The sequence below is a fragment of the Rhamphochromis sp. 'chilingali' genome (assembly GCF_963969265.1).
Source record: "Rhamphochromis sp. 'chilingali' genome assembly, chromosome: 20".
Classification (NCBI taxonomy): Eukaryota; Metazoa; Chordata; class Actinopteri; order Cichliformes; family Cichlidae; genus Rhamphochromis; species Rhamphochromis sp. 'chilingali'.
In genome coordinates this window covers 22,667,713-22,691,589 of record NC_137947.1, presented here as the reverse complement: position 1 = coordinate 22,691,589, position 23,877 = coordinate 22,667,713, and the positions used below count along the sequence as shown (strand labels likewise).

The window sequence follows — 23,877 nt, the reverse complement described above, 5'->3', positions numbered from 1 at the left end:
GTTCGAAACAGGGGTCAGGCACCCTACCACCACACTCATGGTCCTCGTGACGGGTCTCAGCTTTTACAAAACCCACCCCTTTGGGTGGTTGAGCATGTGATGTTTTGCGTTTTAATGCTAAACAGTCAGCAATCACATGTCCGGTTTTATGACAGTAAAAACATTCACGGTGTTCCCTGGACCCAGACTCTTTAGCTGTGTGGCGCTGCTGCACAGGGCTAACCCGTGGCTTCTCACTGTCAGTAAATGAGGCTTTGTGAGTGAGTACAAACTCATCAGCAAGAACAGCAGCAGATGTTAGTGACGTCACTTTCTGTTCATTCAAATACAGCACAATACGCTCAGGAATGCATTTCTTAAAGTCCTCTAACAAAACTAGTTCGCGCAGAGCGTCATAGTCAGTCGCTTTTGACGCAACACACCACTTATCAAAGAGAACCCCCTTTTCTCTTGCAAACTCCACATAAGTCTGCGACAGCAATCTCTTTTGCTGGCGAAACCTCTGCCTATAGGCCTCTGGAACTAGCTCATATGCCTTCAAGACAGCTGCTTTAACACACGAGTAATCTAAACTGTCCTTTAAAGAAAGAGCAGCCACCACCTCTTGAGCTTTGCCGGACAGTTTGCACTGTAGCAAAAGAGGCCAAATCTCACTAGGCCACTGCAGCGCGCCAGCGATTCGTTCAAATGCTGCAAAGTATGTATCCACCTCAGTTTCTCTAAAAGTGGGCACTAAAGAAATGCACTTATCAATTTTAAAAGCAGAAGTGGACGTGGAGGTGGGACCGGAATGAACAGCAGAGACAGATGAGGCTTGAGACTGTGACTCCAGCTCAAGCTGTCGGAGCCTAACGGCCTTGTCCGCCTCTATTTCCAGCCTCCTTATTTCAAGCTGAACCCGCCGGTTCTGAGCCTTCTCCTCAGCCTCCATCTGGAGACGTGCCAGCCGCACCTTCAGCCGAGCTCCTTCTCTCCCTTCGGAACTCCCAGAAGAGAGTGGATCATAGCGAGGAAGCGTGCGCGGCGTTTTTCCCCGCTCATCCCCCTCACCATCCCCACTGGAACCATTTTGGCCCTCTTCAACTACGGCAGCTTGGCTTGGCACACCAGAGACCACAGGCAAAACAGGCGCTTGAAGCACACCAGCTCCCACCAACTTGTCCACCACTAAGGCTTTTATTTCACTCTTACGGAGAGTTTTTGAAACCTGCAGCTGAAAGTGATCCACAATTTGCAGCAAATCATTCTTGCGACAGCTATTAATAATCTCAAGAGACGGGGCAGCTAAAAAGCGCTGTAAACAAAACGCAGCCGACATAGTGCTTAATCTTTAGCCAACTCAATTTCTCTTTCTTTTTTTTTTTTTTTTTTTTTTTTTTTTTTTTTTTTTGACCCCCACTCCCAGGAACAAAGACCCCCTACGAGGGATCCCGGACGAGCCCCCACTTATGTTACGGCCCGGCTCTGCTAGGCGGCAGCGGACGTAACATAAACGAGCCCAGAGACCAAGGAGTTAGGTAGGACGACAAACATAAGGTTTATTAACACAACTGAAATCCGTTAGTGAAACAACTCACTAGGCAGCAGAGAAACTTTAAACAAACACCACGATTAATAGCACCAGTAGAGCACTGCTCTACTAAACGTCTCGCAGGAGGCAACACAAAACACAGGCAGAAGGCAAAAGGGAGGGACTCTCTGTACAGTCTGTTCAAATCAACAAGTCCCTCGACGAATGAAGACTCCTCAGCCTTTTATACTATCCGTTAACTGCAGTCAGCTGTGTCACTTGTCATAACTGCAGACAGCTGTGTCACTTGTCCGTCGTACTCCAGGCTCCTGCGGCAGCCAATGGTGTGCGTAGTCTGACAGGCTCGGATCCGCATGAAGTTGGGGCGGGCACATGTCCGGGCCAGCCAATCCCCCGTGAGTCCTGGAGCACTGTAGATTCCAGGGAGGAAGGCGGGGCCACCTGAGGCCAGCGGCCGTAACAATGATAAAGCTTCTTAAAGCAATTTATATTGTAACGTAAAAACCATTGAACATTATAAAGCTTACAACAAACTGTTTTACAACAGTTTTTTTAATGCAATTTGTATTTATAATTTTTAAAACATTTAAAAAAAATATTAGCAGAAGGAATCTTGTAATGTTTCTTATTCTGTTTTATGCTTCAGAGTAGGGAGACCGAAAAGAAAAGACAGTGTCAGGATCTAATGAATCTTTAAATGTTATATGTACAACATGTGAATAAAGAAATCCGAGTTTGTGGATGCTGATAGAGCAGGTTCATCGTTTAAAAAGTTTTCAGCGAAGGCCTGCACACACTTGTTAAAACTGTACATGGCTACGCAGCCGTCTGTTCTCCGATTTGCGTCGCAGCTAGGTTTACTGCAGTACCCCGCAGTACACAGGCACGTCAGTTCTAACACAGAGGAGAGGTCGGTGTACGGTCGAGACAAACAAGACTACAGAACGCAGCAGGACTGAATGGGACAGAGCAATTAGAGTCAAATATCCAGAACAACAAGAGGCAAAACGGCAGAGATGACCAGGGTCAGCTACACATTCACATCCATTGAGCTGGATGATTTTCACTCTCCTCCTCAAGGGCGATTCAGCATGGCGGATCTTTGTTCAAACAAGGTCTTGAACTTGCATCATCCAGTTGAAGGGTGTCTTTCTTCTTTCTGTGCCCCCTCGTCCCCGCCATGACGGCACAGAGAGGAGAGCAATTCATCTGAACTGTACAAAACATGGCTGAAGTGACCTCAGAAGTGCAGAAGAGAGCAGAAAGAGCCAAACAGAAGCCTTAAGAGGAGAATAGAGAGAAGAGGGGCAGAGCAGAGGGAAGGTGATGGGAGCAGAGCAGGGAGACCCAGCTCAGAGCTCCCTGTCTGTCTGCACAGCAGAGCTGCTGCTGCTAGCACATCTGTTGCACCATCTGGATATCCCCCCCCCCCCAATAACCCACCACCCACCCTCAGCCACTCTCCCTCCCCTCCCTCCCTTCCCCTATCTTTTTATTTACCTGTGGTTCCCTTCAACAACCCGGGAGCCTGCTGGTACGCAGAACAAAGATGGAGGGTATAGAGAGAGGGAGGGGTGGTGGCGGTGTAGGTGGGGGGGTAAACAAAGAGTTTTTTTGCTGGCGCGTGTCGACAGCACACATGTTGTCTAAAGAGAGCTGACATCAGAGCACAGCAGGAAACTGTGGATGGGGAGGGGATAGAGGGGTGGACGTCCTTTAGTAGCTCGCATCACTTCCTCTCCCCGTGCAACTCAACAGACGAGCTGGATAATTAGCTTTCTTGCTCTCCAAATCCCGCCTCTCTGTCCATCCGTTTGTCCTTCCATCCATCCGTTCCCCCCCTCTCTCACTTCTTCTCCGCTCCCTCCCACCTTTTTTTCTTTTTTCTGAATTTTTTTTTCATGTTTCTTTTTTGAGTAAATGTGTACAGAGCAGCCTCTAGATGATATCAGATATTTGTTTCTCTCTGTCCCTCCCTCCCTGCCACGCTTCTTCCCTCCATCCCTCCCTCCCTCATTTTTCCTCTGTTTGTTTCCAGTGCCAGTTCTGCTGTGTTTCTGTGTCCCAGGGTTCTTTTTGGCCTACGCATGGCCAGACGCATTCAAAGCCTGTTCAGCTAATTAGCATTCTTCATACAACTTTTCCAGCACTGACCAAACTTTGTAGAGTGTATGTGTGTGTGCACGGCTGTGAGTTTGTGTAGTTTAGTTTAATAGTTTAATGCTCAGTAGCATCCAATTTCTGCTCGACTTACATTGTCTGTGGTAGTGATTTGAAGAAGGCGGCTGTGGACAGTGGAATAAAATAGGTTAGAGGTTCCTTTGGAGTCACGGTCAATGGATGAGGTGCTCATCATCCTAAGCATTACCCTTTAAATTTCTCCCAATCAAGACTTGTATAACTTTCCGTTTTAATAGCTAATCTGTAGCTCGGAGAGAGCGAAGATGTCTAAAGGGGAGAGTCCAGTTTCTGTCTGCAGAGATCTTTATTTTCTCCACAATATTTGCTGTATGAAAAGGAAAAAAGTCTGAGTTACTTTTCAAAGACTGCGAGTCCTTGGTGTTTTTTGGTTTTTGGTCGACTGTAACAGAATGCCGGAGCAGGTGGATCATTCCCTCAATCCAACCGGCAGCCATTGTTATTTTAAAAGAGCAGACATATGCTGGAGAGCTGAACGTGGACCATTTCAAAGGAACGATGAAAGCCCAGTGTTGGATTGTTCAGAAAGAGGCCCCCATGAGCGGATGAGGAGGTGGCAGGAAGGGTGGAAAGGAGAAAGAAAGCGCTTTCAAACAACTATCCGCTCTTTTTCTCCACCTTGTTTTACCCTTCTCACTTTATATTTAAATTCTCTCTTCTGTGCATGGCTGCTTTTTTTTCCTGTACATTTATTTGTGTCGATTGAACAGTTTTTATTTTAATAGGATTGTTGACTAAAGCATTTTTTGCAGATTCAAAGAGACATATGTACCTATATGTGACTTTAGTTTCATTGTTCTGTGCTGTCCATAAGGTAGACGTTATCCTCTGACGTGAGGCCACTTGGGGTTTTTTATGTGCCCACAGAAGTTGGGAAATGTCTTTTAACTAACTTTTCATAACAACATATGTTTCGTTTATTGTATTTTATTTAGTCAGTCGCGGTGTAATTTTTATTCTGCACAGGAACCAAGTAGCACATATAGACACACCATTTAAACATTGATTTTTCTTTCTAAAACATGATGAGATCTCACATGATGACTCCAGTTTACAAGTCACAGTGACCATCCTCTAGTGCAGAGTCCTTTAGTACAGCTCACTTCGAATCTTTTTTTGTTGATATTATTGGCCCTGACTAGGGCTGTGCGATATGAACAAAATCTCATATCCCGATATAAGAATTCTATCGTCCGATAACGATATAAATCACAAAAATGTAACATTAATTCTGTGAATCTCGGGCAGCTCAACTTGCGGGAAGTGTTTCCAGCTGCGCGTCATGTACCTGAAGTCGAGTGTTTTAACCGATGCATGAAACTATACATTTTTAGACATAAGTTGTAAAGGCCGCTGTTTTCTTTGTGAGTATTTATTACGCGGCGTGCTGCGGGGAAAAGCCTGTTCTAACGTTTGAGTCTAAGGGAGTCTAAGGTTTATTTTTTAGCACCTGGCAGCTCTTTTTTAATTCTCATCCGTAAATAATCTGCTCTTTCACGTGATTCAGTTTATTTTGAAAAGTCTCAACAGGATCTTGAGCTTTATTGTGAAAGGTTTACGTGAAACATAAACAAGCGGACACGGGATTGTGTTACCGTCGTTGTTGCTAATGACAACGCATAAAACAGGCGCTTGTCCGTCCATAGAGAAAGAAGATATAGCCATTAATTAATATAGCCACTACAGTGACCATCAAAAGGATGAAAAAATATTGCTGTAAACAGTTTATTTTGCGACACCACGAAACAAACGATAGCATAAAATGAAATGATAGACGTTTTTATATCGTCATCCGATATATATCGTTATATCGAACAGCCCTGGCCCTGACCCACATTTTTTTTTACTTATTTAATTATAATTTTAATCTTCTTTATGTTTTCCTTTGTACTTTTAATGACATGAGCATGCAAAACTGCTAATTAGAATAAAAGGGGCATCTCAGGGTTTTCCAAAATATGGAGGCCTTTTATAGGGTTCTGTAAATGTCTTTCAATAATTTCTCCAGATTGGGAATCAGATCTCTGTCTGTTAATTATATCAATAATATTGAGGCGGGCATGCAGGTGTACTTGAATTTATTCCACTGAAGGATGGATGCTTTACTCTCCTCATGTTCTCCTCATGCTCAGTTTTATGAGCTGTGGCATTATAGTAAAAACATACTTGGATGATAGCTTAATGATTACGACATTAAGATATCGTCCTCACCTGTGAAAACTAGTCGCCCAAATCTTTTTTTTGACCTTTAGTATTTTATGTTCTCAGAGGTGAAACTGACAGATACAATCTTCAAATTAAGCCCCTCGCTGTTCCTTGTGTTTAAAACCTGCATACGCATAAAACATTTATTATGCTGTCAATTTTTTTGATTTGGCTCCACAGCTTAAAAATGTAACCATCATGTCCTTGTTACTGAGATTGTCCTTTTTACATATAGCAGCAGTTAATTAAAGGGAGTGTAACCGCTGTTAGGTAAACAACAGCTGCTACACTGTCAGAGCAACTTATTCAGTTGTGTTTAAGTATTAGATTGGAAATGGTCTAGTTAGGCTCAGTTTTGTTTTGGTCAGATTGGAGATTTATTTTGAAAGGACCTGAATACACATCTGTATCTCTATAACCTATGTGTAATTTATCATTCAGAAAAAGGTGTCTAATTCTTCTCTGTGTTTAGCTGGCACGTGTTGATATCATCATTAAAGCCAGTCAGCTACAGAATCACTGATGGCATTAAACTATGTTTGCATCCAAAATAAATAACATTTAATTTTTCAAGAGAAAGGTAGGTAGGTGAGGACTTTCACCTGTTCTGGAGGAACGTCACCTGTGGTGGTTAAACCTAAAGTGACTGCCAGCTTTCCCATCATTGATTACAGTTGGAGAGTTGGATGGTCTCCTGAGTTCCCAGAATTCCCTCATTGGGAGGCTGAAGGAGGAGTGCTGCAACCTGGGGACCAAACTGGAAGAGCTGGCTGAAAAAAGCAGGTGAGTGTTTCCTCTGTGTTTGAACATTTATTCGCTCAGTTATGCCTCGATTTTTTTTAAATTTGCCGTTTGCTTCCTAGCTCAGTGGCTTTTTTCTCTCTACATGAAACAGTTGTTTGCTCTGCCACTCTGTTGTTTATTCCCTCTATCTGCTGGACATCCATGTCATCATTTCACAAAGCATCATCTATCCAGGCTGTTTGAACAGAGCACATCAACATACTACATACTGCTTTCCAGTCTGACCTGTTTTCTTGTTAACCTGATGCTACAGTAGTCACAGCAGGCCTGCCCAGCTCTCCATCTGGGCTGAATGCGTGTGTGTCTGTGTGTGATTGTCTTCTGGGTGTGTGTGTATGACAGTGACCCTGGGCTCAGTGTCCTGTCAGCTGTTGGAGCTGTGCTGCACATTAGTCACATGACAGCCTCCAATCTGGCCCTGCCAGACCGCACTGGCCTCACCAACCACAGGACACATGCACACAACACACACACCAAAGTACACTGTGTATTTTGTTTGTTTGGAAGGACGTGAGTACCAGGTACACGTATAGAGTTTTTGTAGGTACAGAGTCATGCAGACACACTGGCCTGAAGGCTCATTGTGTACATCTTCTGGATGTGTGCGTTATGTAGTTTAGCAGCAGCGTGGTGGTGTGTTTGGTGCCTCGGGCTGTTTGAGTTCCTGGAGTCTAAGCCCAACGTAGCGGTTAAAGTCCTGCTGGACTGCCTCACTCGGGCGAAGTGAGGTTACAGTGAGACAGTTGCAGGAAGATGGAAAAGAAAAATGATCATCTGTTTTTGGTAGTCCTGCTGACTCTGCACCTTTTATCGAGTGTGCTGCTGCAGATTGGCCAATGTAATGTTGTGAAAGTGACACTCACTACGTCTGGACATGCAGCCCGTTACCTCTATTTTTATCCCTGCATTTCCTGCTGTTACCTCTACTGTTGATGTTAGGTAGGCAGAGTGGAAAATGGTGATCTTAAAACAGGCATGTTTGCCAAATTAGCCGAAGAGTAAATGAAGTCACTATTTATTTGTTGTTTTGCCTTTTGAGACTTCTATTTCCTGGATCAACATAGGCATCATGAACCTAGCCTGTTTTTGGACACCAGAGAAAAGTACTCAGGTGCGTGAGCTCTGTTGTGAGGCAACAATGCTAACCACTGAGCTACCTCGCTGCCATTTATTTGATGACACATACGTTCTCGTAAGATGTGCGCACACACTGACAAAGACTCTGCTGCTATCTCTGCTGTTTCATTCTCTGGGACTACGCAGATATACTTTACTAAAAAGTCATATATTAAAGAAAAAAAAGTGGATGATGAATTCAGTTTGTTGGTTGTATAATGCTTCGTACGTTGGTAGTGTGAATATAGCAGCTGTGTATGTGTGTGTGTATGCAGAAGTGAGCTGGAACAGCTGGCATTGGAGAAACAACACTTGGAGGAAACGGTGAAGAATCTGAGAGCTCGCTGCTCGGATATGGAAGAACAGTGTGTCCAGCACGGTCGCATGCACCAGCGCATGAAGGACAGGTGGGCGCATAACACACATAACTACACAGCTACACATACTGTCCGTGCAGCAGAGGGCAAAACATCTTCTGACATCTTTTTGGGGTTGTTTAATTTGTTCATTGGTCTTGTAAACTCCCCGTCAAGAATTTTATCTGATTGAAAGAGTCCCGTAAACATCAGTGACATTACATAGAAATCACTAGTGTTTAAATCACGAGTGTTTAAATGTTCATTTCTTTACATTTCTGCAGCGATGGAAGCGAGCCTTTTAAAAAAGGAAGCACAGTTTTCTTCACATTCTGTCCCCTCACCAGTGAATCTTCTGCACATCTGATGTTTATTTTTATATAAGAATTGTTTTAATTTTTTGTTGACATAGTGTTTTTTGTGTCAGCGCTTTATTCTCCTGCTGTCTGTACTGAGGCTGCACACACCAAGAGTTTCTGATCAGAAACTTTTCTCTTACATAACAGACAGGAGGAAAGTAAAGTAGTTATAGCGGTATAACTACGCGGTTGCGACTGTTCGCCCCGTTCACACGCAAGTCTCTCACAGCTCAACACAGATAATGGACACATGTTAAAGGGAAAAAAGTCTTAAAACGAGGACGTTAGGTACTCGTTTATCAAATTGCTCGTTTACAGCTGTGCTTCTTCACACCTCTGTGGCTCAGATGAGTTATGAAGTTAACAAGTGGGTAATTCGTGAGAAGTTGTGCGTCTCGGCAGTGACTAAAACCTATAATAAGCAGCGGTAAGTTGATCTCTTGTCAGCGGGAGCTGACACACGATGCTCCCGTGCGCTTGTCACACTCTAATAGACTCTTAATTACACTGCAGTGAACAGTAAAGTGAGATTTGGAGGAATTTAGAAACCATAAATAGTCTTCAAGTCAAAAAAAAACATGGCAGTGTGCATTTTAAGAAAAGAACGAAGCTGATCAGAGTGAGCTGATGAACTGAGGAGTCAGTTAAGAGAAAATAAATCTGATAGTGTAATAGTTGAGTATTTGTATTTGTATGAAGATTTGTTGGGTTTCTTTACTTATGAAAGCTGCAGCTAAAAGTGCCTCCATCTTTGGCTTATGCTACAGTATCTGTACATGTGTATGCATGATGCGGGGGTCTCTTCCTCCTTAAGTGCGGAGCCCAGTTGGCGTGCGTCTCCACGGGGCGCCTGGCATACAGCTTGGCTCTGCCAATGTGGGAGAGGGTGTGTGGGTGTTGTTGCCCCACTCTGCAGGATCTCTACCCCAGTGCCCCCCACTTTTCCTCTTAACACACACACACTTGCAATCACGCTCACCCTTTTCTCCTGCTCCATCCATGACACTACATATTGTCTACCTCCCACCGGTGTTAACCTGTCGATAGTCACACGCTGCCAAAAAAACAAAGTTTACCAAGTCACAGCTGTCTCCTGGTTCTGTGTGACTCTTTGTGTGGTTTAGAGAAAGAAAAGCTATTTAAGTTGACAAGGAGTGTGAAGTATGAATATTCTGTACGTTTCTGTGCATATGTTGCTGCGGTATTTTGTGTATGTGTGTGTGCGTGTGTGTGTTGGTTGCTATTGCATGTTCTCAGGAGGTTTAGCAGAGCAGGAATGTGGCTGCCAAAAGTGGATTGGCTGGGAAGTTGGCACCTAACTTCTCTCTTCTCCCAACTGAACCACGATAATCACTCTTGGCATTTACTGAGTTTTATTTTCTGCTTTGACACTTAGTTTGTTGATGAATCCTCCTGATATTTAAAAATCTCTCAAGTTCAGTCCTACAAGAGGTCACTTCAGGAGCGACTGTTAAGCCGGCTGACCGCGTTTTTATTTTTCAGCCGGTAGAAGGTGTGTTTGTTTGAGAGTGTGTTTATACTGGTTTGACGAGTAGGTTTGGCATTTAGCTGCCTTTTTTTTTTTTTTTTTTTTAAAAAGGTGCAACATAGAGATGAGGTAGAGAGGTATGATTAACATTTATGATACACAATGCTGATACAACTTGTTTTTTTTATCTCTATATGTGCTTCTTTTTGAGGTAAACATTATAGAATGTATATCATAAGAGTATAAGAGAATAATATTTGTTGGAGTTTGGGAAGTTTAGCGACAGGCGCGAACTTTGAGATGTGGCTTCCGAGTGTGTGTGCATGCAGTTTTGTTTGTGCGCGTTTAAGCCAGTACGTCATCAGTTCTTTTCTTGTACTTGTTGTCGTGATCTTCGGTGTGCTTGCACGTCTATATGTCGGGTATATGTTCGCTGGTCCCCACAGGCCCTGAGTGTTCGGTGGGCGCCCCGCCGTGCCGCTCGGGGGTTAAGGTGTACGTGTTAACAAGCTGGTGTAAGTGGGTTCAATATCCAGCGCCCCGCCCCTCCCCACAGCCTCTCCATCGGCCTGCAATCTGTGCTGCGAAGAGCGGCAACAGCGCACCACGCACAAAACATTTGGAAAATCAGCTTGATTTATTTTTACATGGGCAAGCTGATTGCCAAACTACACAGGGGTTTTAGCACACAATGTTTTGCTGCACCATTTAATTATTTATTTTACTATTTCTGTGTTGTTGCTTTTTTTTTCTTTCTTCTTTTTCCTTTTTTCTGCTTGGAAATGAAGGAATGGAGCGGAGGGTGGAGAGATGGAGCAGGACAGCAGCGAGTTAGAGAAGATGCATAGATGCAAATGTTGAATTTAAAGCCTCTGCGATTATTATCATTTTTACCAGCCTTTTTTAAAAACATTTTGATTTAGTTTAGTGTATAATGTAGTTTGGGATTTTAGGTTTAAATAGTTGGTTTTTTTTAGTTTTCAAGAATATTTTATTTAACATTTTTGGTATTTGATCATTTTCAGATGCTTTTGTGTCTGAAAAATACAAACAACAAATCAGCCTTTATTAACTCATGACAGCCGATCATTTGTCAGTGGGCAGGTGATGTTTGTGAGTTTGTATTATGTGAAAACAACTTAATACAAGCATAAACGGAAGAAAAAAGATTTTGCTATAACTGTGACAAAAGTGAACATTTTGCAGTGCAGATGAATTAGTTAATAGAAACATTAAACTCTCAGTGCAAATCATGCATTTCTTAGTTATTCCAAAATATTTAAAATCAATACATAAATAAAAACGAGCATTTCTTTTAAAGCAAAGATATTATTAAAATCTGAAAACGCTGCATGAGTACATGTACAGCTGGCCCTGAAACTTTAATCCACTTTAGTCCATTTTAGTTGGAAATTTCTCTTAATAATGCAGCTTTAACAAGAAAAAGGAAAACATATCTGTCGATCTCTCTATATATGAAATAACCTTTTTCTAACAGAGTAATGTTTGTTGGGAAATGTGACTTTAAACTGTAACTTCTCCAGTTTTCTATTCATATTAATTATTTTTTCAGCTGTGGCTCTTCTGCCCTCCGTCTCCTCTTACCTCCCCCTTCTCTTCTTCTTATCTCTTTTCACTTTACTTTCCTTTCCTGCTCCAACTTTTCTCCTCTCCTCTCTTCTCCTCCTCCCCTCTGCTTTCCGTACTAAACACCACGCAACCTTTTCTCACCCCACAGCTGTTGGCAGGCTGTTTTACCAATTATCACTACGCATGCACACACTTAGGTCACGCACATAGACTCTCGCGCACATGTATGACGGACCAGCACAACACCAACGCTTGCTTAACCACGCATCGTGACAGCGGAGTGTGTTTGTCAGGCCTCGGTGCGCGAGTGCTGTAGAGGTGTACGAGCGCAGCTCACTGTGCAGTCCTTTAAGAAGAGTAGCAACATATACGCAGATGTGTCTGTAGATCCACAGGCTTCACTGGGCCATATGGCCTCCACGGAGAAAGATGGCGCTTGCGTCTGGAGGAGAGCAGAAGAGGGAGGGAGGGATGGAGCGGAGGATGGAGGGCCATGTGTGGCATGAGCTGTGCAAGCAGTTGTTGAAGTATGTATGCCTGTGGATGTGTGTGTGAGTGCATGCGTGTGTATGAGCGTGTGCGTTTGCACCAGAGGCTCCAGGAGATTGGTTAATGGAACAAATGGTCGCGGCGGGCCAGGGAAGAGGGAACAGGCTTGCTGCTACCGCGGGCGGACAGCGAGCCTCAGGCGAGGGCTGCTTCATCTGGGCTCATGCCACACACATACACACACCCTCTGTCAAACCCTCGTCTCTCCTCATCCCCCCGCTCCCAAACACACAGTGTGCTGCCATGCCGCCCCAGAAGCAAAAGGACGCTCGTCGCAAAACTTTTCATTTGCAAATGAAGTTGGCAGAGGCTGGGCAGAAGAAAACAGGACAGCTTTCATTTGTCTCATCTGTGTCTTCGCGCGTACACACACACACACACACAGATATTTGTGTGTGCGTGCATCTGTGTGTGATGAGTTGCCACTATGTGTGTGATCTATGAGGTACAGAGAAACAGGGGGACGATAAAAAGAGTGAGATGTGGAGAAAGTGAGGATAAAGACAAAGAAGGCCCAGTGTGAGGTTCAGTGACGTTAACGCCTCGTATTCATCTTCCACAGAGCGCTAATATTAACATCACCTCCTTACATTTCACATGCGTTTCTTTTTTTTCACTGATCACACATAGCTGTTTCTTCACAGATTTTTTTAAAAATGGATTTTTATTTTTCACATAACAGCAGCCCCTTGCCTTTCAGGTTTTTATCATAAAGCACTGATCACAGGTAGGTAGTTGGGTAGTCAGAATGTGGTTTGTTAGCAGCTACTTTCCAAACATTTCAAATATTTAATTTAAATTTTAAATATTTACAAAAGCAAACACGAGGAAGTATTAACCGTTTTAAGACACTACCTCCATTTCGTTCCTCACTCATACTTGCGTTCTTACCTCTGGGTGGCGCTGATCAGTCGTCTCCCTCCTCCTTCATCTTCCTCTTCTTCTTTTCTCATCGTTTCTGTCTCCGCATGGCCCAGCTGGCTCCCGTAGCCGGGAGCGACTGCAGGGCGGCCTGCTGAAAGAGCATTGTCAAACGGTGGCTTTACAGCTCTGTCACACACACACGCACACACAGACGCACAGATTTGCAGCTCAGATGTCAGGCTGTAGCCAGAGGCTTGCAAGCTGGAGCGTTAACTGTGCAAAGCGTCACATCTCAAGCCCCAGTCAGTGACTCTAACACTACTTCATAAAACTACAAGTAGAAAACTCGAGCAGAAGCACCTGCCCCTTCTTTAGAAAAAATGTTAAAAATAACATCAGCAGAAACACTTTAATGCCAGCAAAGCAAAAGCTCAAACACACGGCCTAAAACAGTCAGGAGGCCTCACGGCAGCAAACAACTCTGACGTTAAATAGATGATTTCCCAGCCTGCAGCAGCACCGACACCTCTGTTAATGCAGAAATGAAAGCAGAGACGACTTCTGTGCCCGTTCAGAGCTGTTTACAGCTTCGTCAGATCGTGAATATATTTCTAACATCCCTTCCTAAACTCTTTCCAGATTTTATTTTTAATTATAAATACTGGCCAGGAGCCTTTCATTTTACGCTGGTGAACTGCTGTCTGGGACGCTTTACGGGAATGAAAGAAAAAGCACCTGAAATGATCAAGGAAAATAATTGATATTAAAAATATGAAATTACATCATACGGAAGGTGATGGCACTGGGAGGTCTTAAGACGAAAAAAGACAGATTTGCCAAGTTTGTCTGTTACAGATGTTTTATTGGGTACAGCACAGCTGACGGCCTAATACTAGCCCCACTTTAGAATCTGCAATTAAGATTTTTTGCACAGCACTTTTCAAATTTTATTTTACTGATAATAACTTAATACTTATGTAAGCTGGATATTTATGGTTTTTGTTGCAATCAGCGCAAGAAGCAGACATGATGTTTAATTTCTTTTACTCTCAACTTTATGTTCACTTTAATGTAAAGCTAAAAACTGTAAAGTACCACAGCATGCAATGTAAATGTAGCAGTAATATCAAGTAATTGTATTTGAAAATTTTAAAAAAAACAAACCAGTAATAATATAAATGCTGTTTTAGTGTTTTTAAATCTCATATAAAGGTTTAAGCATGCATTTTTTCAAACAAAAATGTCAGTAAAAATCATTTTCTTGCACCTGTTAAATAAAGATTTCACAATAAAAGCATGATTAGTTAACATGACTTTGTAGTAACAAACACAAGAGAAGCCAAATTAAAAATTTCAATCAACAAAAAAGAAACATTTTTAAGAAAAGTATTATTTAATGTTGGTGATCACATGCTGAAAAGTATTTTTCACTTCATGCCGTGCTCTCAGAAGAAGCTGGCCTGACAGACTTTAGGTTATTATATTCACGCTGTTATTCAGCGTGCATGAATATAAATGTGTACACAGTGCAGTGCTCAAAGTAAAAGGAATTAAAACTGAACAGCTATAGGATCGCTGCCTCGTGTATGTTGTTCCTTTAATAAGTGCTGAATATTGGTTTTGCAGGACTGCGACAGATGAGTTGCAACTTTCATGTGACTGTTCATGGAACATCTGGCGGGCTAGTAACATCTAAGACACTTTTTTTTTTCTTCCCCTCCTGATCTTCACACTGTGCTCAGCACTGCAGGGGAACAGCTGTGAGCTGGAAACTAATGGGGGAAAAGAGCAGTTTTAACAGAGGCTGCTTCACAGATGATATTTTTTTTAGTTTGATGATTAGATGCCAATTCACCCGACATTTGTTTAATCGCCATTTCTGTCTTCACAATTTGACAGAAATGCGGTGCACCAAAGCCGCTCCAGTTAGAATGTACATATTTAAAGATTACTGGAACTTAGAGGATTTTGCAAATGATTTGATTGTTAGGATTTCTTCAATTCTAAATTACAGAAAAATATCAACTATATCCTGCTTTAGAAATTGCCCATAAACAATATACTTCTTTAATATCCAGTATATGTAATTTCTTTATCTGTTTATTCAGGGGATAGTGATCTTCTGTGTCGTGGATCTGGAAATGAAGACTGACTTAGCGTGTCTTTCAAGTGTGACGCTCACATGTGAAATCCGCTGTGCCTTTACAGAATAAAGTCTCTGGAAATTGCCAGGTGGCCGTAAACAAAAAGCAAAGAAAATCAAAAGACAGTGAGGGAATGCACGTCGGGCTCATCCCGATCAAAACCCCGCAGCGTCAGCGATGGCGTTCCCATGTCAAATGCACATGTTAGCGAGAGCAACAACTGGCGTGACAGGTTGGTGGAAGAGGACGAGGGGCATGGCCTTCAGGCACACGCACATATTCTCGAGTGCGGTTTTGTGCCAGCCAAGATTTAGCGGGAGCGCTGGGGTGTGAGGGTGGTGATGGTGGGCAAGCCTGGGGTTGGGCGAAATATGGTTTTGTGTTGTGCGTGTGTGTTTGTGTGTGTGTGGCAGCTGCAGCCTTCATGCCCCTGGCAGTGTTGTTGTAACCAGGCAAACCAAGGCCGTCTGCCTGCGTTCTTCACCCCCCTAGGCTCCCTGCCTGCTGCACACAGACACACACACACACACGTAGGTTCAGAGATCTTTCATTGTCTTTAGATTTAATTTTTTGCAACATTGAGTCCAATTCTTTAGTTTTTTGTGATGTTTGAGCATGTGTTTTTTATCTCTCTGGTTTGCAGATTTTTGAAATGTACTCTTTAATTACAGCCCACGTTCGCCATCGCTGACAGATTTTCCTTTTTTTTACTCTTATTAAAAAAAAAAAAAAAAAAGTAAAATACCTGATCTCACAACCCAGTTTATGCAGGATAGCGTCAGTTTACTCTGTGGTTTGTTTTCGAGTAATTTTGATAATCTATGCACTGTGCGATAAATATTTTCTTAAAGTGGCACGCTCCACTGGCTGATTTGTTTAGTGATAGGAACACACACACATTCATAAGGGGCTGCTGAGTGACAGACCTGAACGCCGCTTCCAGATCTTCTGTATCTATTACAGTGTCTCTGTTTTTCTAACGTGACGTTAGCACTTTCCCTTTGGACCATGCCTTTAGGACATATGCTCCCACCTGTAAATAAATATGCAAACACAGACAAACACGTACACACAGAACAGAGTTTAGACACTAGCTGTGGGCTACGACTGATGTATACCAGAGAGAGGTAGCTGTGTCTGTGTTTGTGTGTTGTAATTAATCTCCTTACTAGCAGCAGTCAATAGAGAGTGCTGTGGTTTGAGGTGCAGATTGTGAGCAGAGTTTGATTATTGGGCTGTCAGGGGAAATTACTGCAAACTGCCTCCCAGCAAAACTTGCTTCTGTCATGTCTGCTGGAGAGCAGAATACACACTTAGTACCAGGACTGCTCTGGAAGCTGTTTTCAGGTATTTTAGGGGAATTATTTCAGTGTAGATGTGTGCGTTGTGTGTGTGTGTGTCAGTGAAGCGCTGGATCCAGCAGGTGGTGTCCTTTTACCAGGTCAGCGGGGAAGCTTCTCCTTCTCTAACCCCGGTCACTGAGCTGCCAGCCCGGCCATCAGCAGGCAGCAGGGGATGGTGACGGCTGGAGCTTGGAGCCTCGGTTTCTCTTCGCCCCCACCACCGCTCAGTCCGACACCTCACCTGACACCACAAACTGTCAGCCCTCGTTTTTCACCGGCTGCAGATCCCCTTCACCCAAACATCCGTTTATCTGTCCTCCCATCAGTCGGTCAGTGAATCCAAGCTTCCTTCTAACCAAACCCATTCCAAGCAGTGTGCAGAACTGAGCCAGCAAGCCAGCAGTGTGTGTGTGTGTGTGTGTGTTTGGGGGGGGGTGTTCAGTGTAGGGCAGTGCCTGAGCATTATGCCGTTTTAAGCCCTAATTAATGAGTGTGCCAGTCGATAGAGACCAGTTATTGGATTTGCTGCTTTAGCTGCTGGAAGGAGCGCTACCTTAATCACACACACACGCATATACACACATCCCCCCTAGGAGGCGGGGTTTCAAGGTGAGGTGAAGTGGATTAGAGAAAGTGTGTTGTGTAAGGTCAGAGGTTGGCGTCTCTGAGGGCAGACAAACTGCGTCTGTGGTTGTTTATGTCTGTGCTGGGGTCAAATCCTTCACTTACTGCATTACATAAACCTTCAGCTTACAACCTATAGCCGGTTTAAACATCTCGAGCCACGACCTGGCCGACTGATTTACTGGCTGCCTGCTTAGCTCACTTACCGTCACGTCAGGGGGTTGTGTAGAAGCCTGCTGGCATTTTACATTTTGTACAGCTGTTGCCATGTTGTTCAGAATAATTGTGTTTTGGATATATTAACTCCAGAGTGACCCAGTTATGCTTTAGGAATGGGTGATCAGTGTGTTGACAAAAAACAGCTACAAAGTTACTTTTGTGGAAGTGTAAAATGTAATGTAACTATTTAAAGCCTGTTTTAAACTGAAAGTAATGAAAATGCAGCACGTAAAAGCTCATTTTGAATTCATGGGTAGCAACGCAATAAAAACATATATATGTTGACCGCTGTGTTGCATCACCTCTTCTTTCAGAAACACTGCATGTGTGTGGGAGTTGAGACGATTAGTTCCTGTAGTTAAAAGTTCAGCCGGGGTCAGTTCAGGACTACAGGGAGGTCATTTTCTTTTCACCTGGACTCTTTTACTGCAAAGCCGCTCTGCTGTAATACGTGTGGTTATCTTGCTAAAATAAGAAAGTTTTCCTGAACAAGATGTCAATATTCCAGAACTTTGTCTGTATTAATGGCGACTTCAAAAATGTGCTAATTGAGTGTGCCATCTGCTCTAATGCCTCACATTCAATCACCGATGCTGGTTTTTGATCTCTGTGCTGATATGTTGGATGATCCCTCTCGTCGAGATGGTTTTGTGAGGAAAATCCCAGCAGATTAGCTGTTTCTGAAATACAGACCAACAACCACACCACGGTCAAAGTCACCTAAATCAACTTTATTCGCCATTCTGATGCTCGGGTTAAACTTCAGCAGTTGTCTTGACCACATCTACATGCCTAAATGCAATTAGTTGCTGCCATGTGATTGGCTGATGAGATACTTGCGTCAACAGGTAGGACTATTAAAGTGGCTGGTGAGTGTATGCTAATTTAGACTAGTTTTTAGAAGCGTCCCTGAGTCGATGCACGGATTTCCACTGCACGGCTGTCAAATGCAGTGCTATCTGGAGGCCTGATTTTTGGCCTCCTCCCTACTTCGTCCCATTCTGCTCCAGAATCTCTGACTCTTTTAGTAGTACACCCCCAATTTTTTTTAATCGTTTTAGATAAACCTTACACCTTAAACATGGTGACTCCCCTCTCCATCCGGACTTTTTACATTCTTTTTATAAGATAGAGTCTCCAAGTGCATGTGTTTTGTAGGCCAGCCTTGCTACTAAACCTGTTTTCAATTAACCTAATTACTTTAAAGATATTCCAACAGGTGTTTTTCCCACTTTTTTTCCCAATTAAATAACGTTTCCAGTCTTTATCCAACACGTCACAGGGATCAAACTCAAAGAGAGCACACATTCTTTAAAAAAGAAAGACATTTTCTCAGTTTAAACATTTAGTATGTTGTCATTTCACAATGTTTATTTAAAGAGAGGATTTAAATGATTCAGACTCACATTTGAAAGAATATCCACATTTTGAAGAGGGATAGTTTTCAGATACAGATTTTAAAGAGTAGTGGTTTGTGCGTGGAAAAAAGAAATTTGATTAAGTTAAACTTCTGAATGCAAACAACAGAACTCTCTGTAGGACTAGAAATATTTTATTTTGGGTAATAAAGTTTAAGTTAAAGTTGGTATAAAATGGGATTTTTAAGATATGTCAGGTTTTGTTTTGTTTACCGTTGTAGGATGTCCTCTGTGAACAAGTTGTGGATCATTTCATAGAAATATCCTCCCAGCTTTAATCAATGAATGAATACATTTTCACTCCAGTGTCACATTTTTCTCCACTAGCAGACAAAGTGTAAAACCCCTGTTGGATTATAGAGTGGATTTCAAAGCGGGCCAAGTCATCGCCACAAAATCTCCCGTAAATTCTCTTTGATTTTCGGAGTGGTGCATCTACATGTATCGATATCAGAGGGCATGAATGGATAAGGACTGGCATTTTCCCAGCGTGACTCAGATTAGTTTAGTGGTGTGGAGCTAAAGGCCTTCAGTCGACACATTCCCAACACTTCCCTCATCAAACATTTACAGCTTCAGAACAACAGGCTCTGTTTCTGACCTTTAGGTGCTCCGCTGTGTGTGTGTATATGTGCGTGTGTGTGTGTGGCCGACATCCCCGCACTGGTTGTGTTTGTACCTTGTGTCTTCGCTCACCGCAGTGGGGCTGCTTCTGTGTGTGTGTTTGTTGTGTTGTTGGGTGACGTGGCGATGTCCTGCTGTGGTGCTGTGTGAAGGCGTAGGAGGTAGAGCAGAGTGGGAGGAGGGAGTGAGGGGGTGGTTGGTCAGGACAGCTTGGCAGCCGGCTGGAGGAACACCAGGCAGGGAGGGGAGTCATCGCCCTCAGCCTCCAGGACTGGACAGAGCCTCCAGGTCTGGGATAAACCACTCAGCGGGCCCTGAGACAGGATGGAGGAGAAGGAGGAGGCTCAAAGAGGGAAGGTAGGGATGATGAAGAAGGACAGGCAAAAAAAAAGGATTAAACCCTGCAGAGCAGAGTGAGGACCATGTGGGTGGGGAGAGCAGTGTGAAGTGTTGGGATGTTCGCCTCCCCCGTCTGTCTCACACAGCCAGCACTACCACTGCCAACATGACCAGCAGGGCAGGGGCATCTGTCTCCCTCCCAGCTACCCCCTCTCTGTCTCTCTCTGCCCCGAGCCACTGCCCTCTTCATCCTCCTCTTCTTCGCTCTTCCTTGTCTGTATCCCCCCACATCATTGCTTTCTAATGAACTTGTTGAAACAGCGACAATTTTAGCTTATAATTCATATCAGAGTAATTAAAATTCCTCACAGGGTGCTTATGAGCTCTGAGAAGCTCTGCAGAGACCGATGTTGGTTTTTTAAATTCAAAAAGTGTAGCAGATACTTTCTTAACTTTATTAACCATTTTATCTTTCCTCCTGTCTCCCTCTAAGTAAGTAGTAAATAAAGTTTTAATACCACAAGTCTTAAGTAATCTATGTGATGTTTTCAAGAGGAAGATGAGAAATCCCTCATCCAAAAATAAGGATGGAGGACACTGTCAGAGCAATCTGGAACACTCAGCAGTGCTTTAAGCTGATCGTCTCCATGCCACATACACTGAAGCAGTAAACTGTGGTAAAGAAGCTCCAAACAAGTGTACAGTTTTTGGAATTTGGACATTTTTGTATTTAAAATCTCTTTTATACTGGTCTTTAATAATATTTTAAGAATTTGAGATACTGGATTTATGATTATTCTTATTAGCTGCATATCAATATGTGAGCAGTATATAACTTCTAATGCTCCTTGAGGTGGTGCTAGTGTGTGGTTTGTAATCTAAAGGTCGGGTTCCTACACAGGAGAGAAACGAAAACAATAAATAAATCCTCCCACAAAAGTGTTTTATTCATTGAGAACTGGTTTAATCTTTAATATTTCATCATATTATAGAGGATTAACTAGTGGCTATTTTTATTTAATAGACATATCAGACTAAATGATACATTTCCTTTTGAAATCTAGCAGAAGTAAATTTAAAAAAAATGAAAATACATAAGTAAAGCATGAGTAATCTGAAGTTGTGGTACTCGAGTAATTGTACTTAATACTTTGAAGCATTGTTTTATGTGTGCAAAAGTCTCTAAATTATCCTAAAGTTCCTCATATAGAAGACAGAAATATGTATAATTTTATAGATGGCTGGTTAAATATGTAAATGTGCATTCCAGTGCTGTGACATCGCTCTCATTATCTGTGTGTGTGTGTGTGTGTGTGTGTGTGTGTGTGTGTGTGTGTAAATGAATGAGTTCACCACTGCATTTGAGGGGAGCATGGATGGATGAATGAGTGAAATAATGGGCTGCTGGTGGGAAATATCTCAACACACATTCATCCACCACCCCCAAACACACATTCGACACACACAATTTCTCACACATCCTTGAACTCCAGCTGGAACACACACACACACTCTGAGTTTAATCCTAGTGTGCAGTGAAAGAGTTCATTGTCTGTAGGAGCGGCTGTGTCAGAGGGAGGGACACACTAATTGGGATGTCGTAGTAAAGATCAAAACTTCAGAACGGCGCACACACACACAACTTTCTCACCAGACTGACTGTTTTTGACAGCTACAGGATGACAGACTGATGATATAACCAAGAAAATCCGAGTAATTTTTAAAGAATAATTACTTTTGAATGATCTCGTTAGATAGATGTAATATCCAGAGATGCTAATGTACGCTGCAGTGATGAAAACAGTGACTAAAACAAATGAATGGTCAACATGTATTTTGATCACTTTGTCCCATGTTATCAAATCTTACTTTATTGCACTAACTCAATCTATAGTTATGGGTTAATTTTCTCATTATTATCATTTATGAGTGAAAAAGCATTAAATTTAAAAAAACAACTGTATGACAGTATGTTGCCCATAGTAATGATCTTGATATAGTGATATAGTGATATACTACAACACTCTCTATGTTGGAAGTCCTGAAAAAGCAAGCAGTAGGAACGATGCATGTGTCTTATAGGTCTGAAAATCTAAAAATGAAGTCACAGCATTTTTCTTCTTCTCTCAGTGTCCCACAGGGGGCGACTTCTTGTACTAACGCACTTTGTTTAGAAGTGTAAAGGAAAGTTACCGTTGGCTCATTTGATCTTTGACCTGAGAAAACACAGTCCTGAGGAGTATATGAGCTCCATCACTAGTTTGAAGTCTTATTGAACACCATGTGAAGCTTATTTTCTTATAAAGTCATTAAAGTCAGCAAAAATGATGAAGGATTGTATGAGTGACAAGCTGCTGCCCTGTGAGCACACGGTGTCCCTCGGTCTCTCATGCAGGGATTATACTCCGTTAATAACGAGCACTCATTCCTGCTATATCGCTCTGAAGACCGCAGGCAGAGCTGTTGACTTGTAATGTCTCTGCAAAGGAGTGTTTACAGTTGCAGACATCTGCAGTGCAGCATATCCACGAGGTGGAAAATGTGACACGCCTGTAAGGCCTGATGTAGACTTCTGCGTACTAAATTCACAGGAGGAATCAGCAGTACTGAACAGACCAATCAGAATAGTTGCGGGCTGTGTCGACTTGACGTGTGGTTGCACTTTTAGGGAGCTGTCTGTCAGGTTACGATGTTTGCTGTTAGATAAAAACGAAAGTTTGAGGCCTGCGGGCATCACGGCAACTTCATTAATTATTTCACTCTGATTCTGTTGATAAGAAACACCAGCTGAGTCATGAACTGGTACCTTTGGTTACTAGTCACTCATTTTATAAAAAATATTTGGTCGAGTGTGTCACTAATGTATCCCTGAATAAGTGTTTTAATAAGATTTCATCCAGTTTCACATAAGATGAGTGGTTTTTTGTTTGTTTTTTGTTGACTCTTCCTCATTAATTATCAATAGGTTGATAATGCGGCCTACTGGACTAAACTTCTTCTGTATATAAATTAGCTCTTAATGCACCAAGCTTATCGACTCGATGCCTCAAGTCAGCATTTTTTTTTTTAACGTACTTTATAGTTTTCAAAAACTGTCTGGAAGAGGAATTTTTAATAGCCGTCATTATATAAACATCTAGCCAGCATCCAGTCCTTTGATACATTTCAGCTACTGCATCATCCCTATGTGCACTCACAGTGAAAAACTTAGACCGCACTCGTATCCCTGTAAACACTGTTGATTGCTTGATCAAAACAAAGTCCGGTGATATTAAAAGCTCTTTGTGGATCCAGCTCTCTTTCAATATTTACAACATTTGGTTTTATATTAGCCAGGAGGGTACGTTCTTCTCACACTCTTTCAGTCAATATTGTGTGTGTGTGTGTGTGCGTGTGCGTTGCAGGCTGCAGCAGTTGGACCGTCACTGTCAGAGCAGCGCCCAGCAGGTGTGTGAGCTGCTGGCCAAACAGAACCAGCTGATGCAGGAGAGAAACACACTGAGCGAGGAGATGCAGAGCCTACGCATCGAGGTACGAACACACAGAGGAGTGTGTGATTGTGTGTGACTCACTGTTCTGATACTAAATGAATTTGTAGTCGTGTCTTTTCTCTCTGGGAGCACGCTAAGAGTTGTCAGTTTACCAAGAATAAAAACCAGTAAGAAGACATTTGTCCCTTCGTGACTAATGATTCTGTCTGGTTCTGGATTTGCTGAAAAACATGTCTGTATTCTGCTGTGATTATCACAGGGTGTGTTTGTGCGCGCCTCTGTGTGTGTTCACATACACTTCTCACTATGTGTTGTGTGTTTGTCTTTCAAGCTGCCGAACACGAGACGAACTGAGACTCTGTCCACATGAGTCTGTCTCGCCGGTTTCCCTTCATCGCTCCGTGGATCACGATGTTCTGTTCGTTTGTCAACAGGAAAACAAACTGTTGTTTACTTAGAGGATATTTATGTCCTCTATTCGGTATTAATGTGGATTGTGTTCATGTAACTGGGTTTTTTGTGGCATTTTTTTGTCTCATGACTGAGTGTAATTATGATTGATAGGTCAAGTGAGTATTCAAAGTATGTTTTTTTTTTTTTCCCTCCCATCCAT

At 42.7% G+C, this 23,877-nt stretch overlaps 1 protein-coding gene across 2 annotated transcripts in view; it reads left to right on the top strand.

The window, feature by feature from the left end:
* sdccag8 (SHH signaling and ciliogenesis regulator sdccag8) overlaps nt 1–23,864 on the top strand; it is a 55,806-nt gene extending 31,942 nt beyond the window's left edge. For both annotated transcript variants that reach the window (XM_080869607.1, XM_080869608.1), the window contains exons 15-18: nt 6,610–6,718; nt 8,131–8,262; nt 23,178–23,304; nt 23,596–23,864. In XM_080869607.1, coding sequence (XP_080725733.1) covers nt 6,610–6,718; nt 8,131–8,262; nt 23,178–23,304; nt 23,596–23,634 — 407 coding nt within the window. In that variant the 3' untranslated portion in view covers nt 23,635–23,864. The remainder of the gene's footprint in view (nt 1–6,609; nt 6,719–8,130; nt 8,263–23,177; nt 23,305–23,595) is intronic.
* The last annotated feature ends 13 nt before the right edge of the window (nt 23,865–23,877 follow it).